Source organism: Limulus polyphemus, unplaced genomic scaffold (assembly GCF_000517525.1).
Source record: "Limulus polyphemus unplaced genomic scaffold, Limulus_polyphemus-2.1.2 Scaffold3008, whole genome shotgun sequence".
Classification (NCBI taxonomy): domain Eukaryota; kingdom Metazoa; phylum Arthropoda; class Merostomata; order Xiphosura; family Limulidae; genus Limulus; species Limulus polyphemus.
This window is the reverse complement of record NW_013668618.1, coordinates 54,193-55,277: the sequence shown is the minus strand read 5'-3', so window position 1 is coordinate 55,277 and position 1,085 is coordinate 54,193. Positions and strand designations below refer to the sequence as shown.

The 1,085-nt window shown below is 28.0% G+C and overlaps 1 protein-coding gene across 1 annotated transcript in view; it reads right to left on the bottom strand.

Moving 5' to 3' along the window:
* LOC106468435 (protein FAM91A1-like) overlaps nt 1-1,085 on the bottom strand; it is a 23,925-nt gene that overhangs the window by 14,527 nt on the left and 8,313 nt on the right. Inside the window, 2 exon segments of the mRNA XM_022396772.1 lie at nt 594-700; nt 968-1,030. Coding sequence (XP_022252480.1) covers nt 594-700; nt 968-1,030 — 170 coding nt within the window.

Here is a 1,085-nt window from a genome sequence, read left to right as displayed (position 1 = left end):
AACAGATCAACATACATAATATGTTGATCTGTTTTATTGTTGGTAACTATTATATGTTATGTATATTGATCTGTTGTATTGTTGGTAACTGTTATGTATGTTGATCTGTTGTATTGTTGGTAACTGTTATGTATGTTGATCTGTTTTATTGTTGGTAACTATTATATGTTATGTATGTTGATCTGTTCTATTGTTGGTAACTATTATATGTTATGTATATTGATCTGTTCTATTGGTGGTAACTGTTATATGTTATGCATGTTGATCTGTTGTATTGTTGGTAACTGTTATGTATGTTGATCTGTTGTATTGTTGGTAACTCATAACAGTTACCAACAATACAACAGATCAACATACATAACAGTTACCAACAATACAACAGATCAACATACATAACAGTTACCAACAATACAACAGATCAACATGCATAACATATAACAATTACCAACAATACAACAGATATAACATATAATGGTTACTAACAAAACATCAGATTAACATCTATAACATACAATGGTAACCAAGTTAACATATTATTGTTATTAAGAACATTGCATCATACTAAAAACAGACACACAATAATCTAAACATACCTCAGCAACAGATGTGTGTTCATCAATGGATACAAAGATCTTGTACAACAAAGTCTCAAAATAATCTCCCATTACTCTGTTCATTACAAAACCTTCCAAAGGTGGAACTATCAGAAAAATAAATATATATATATATAAGGAAAGTGTCCCTAATTTAAAAGTATTGTTAAGTTTATCAATACTTCAAAATCAATCACAACTATTTCCCTAATAAAACAAATTACATTTCATGTCCATATAAGTACATTTATAAATCTACTACACAATGTTAAATGATTACTTAATTTTCTTTTCTAAGCATACTGGACACAATTAAACATGATTTTATTAAAAAAAACTATATTTACACAAAGTAACCGTACTTTATTACTTACCAGTTATGTAATCTTCATCTTCGACAGGTACATCAAGGTAAACTAATCCTTTGAGGTAAAGAGCTAAATGGGAAACGAGGGAAAATTATATATACTTGAAGGAAGAAATTCAACTATG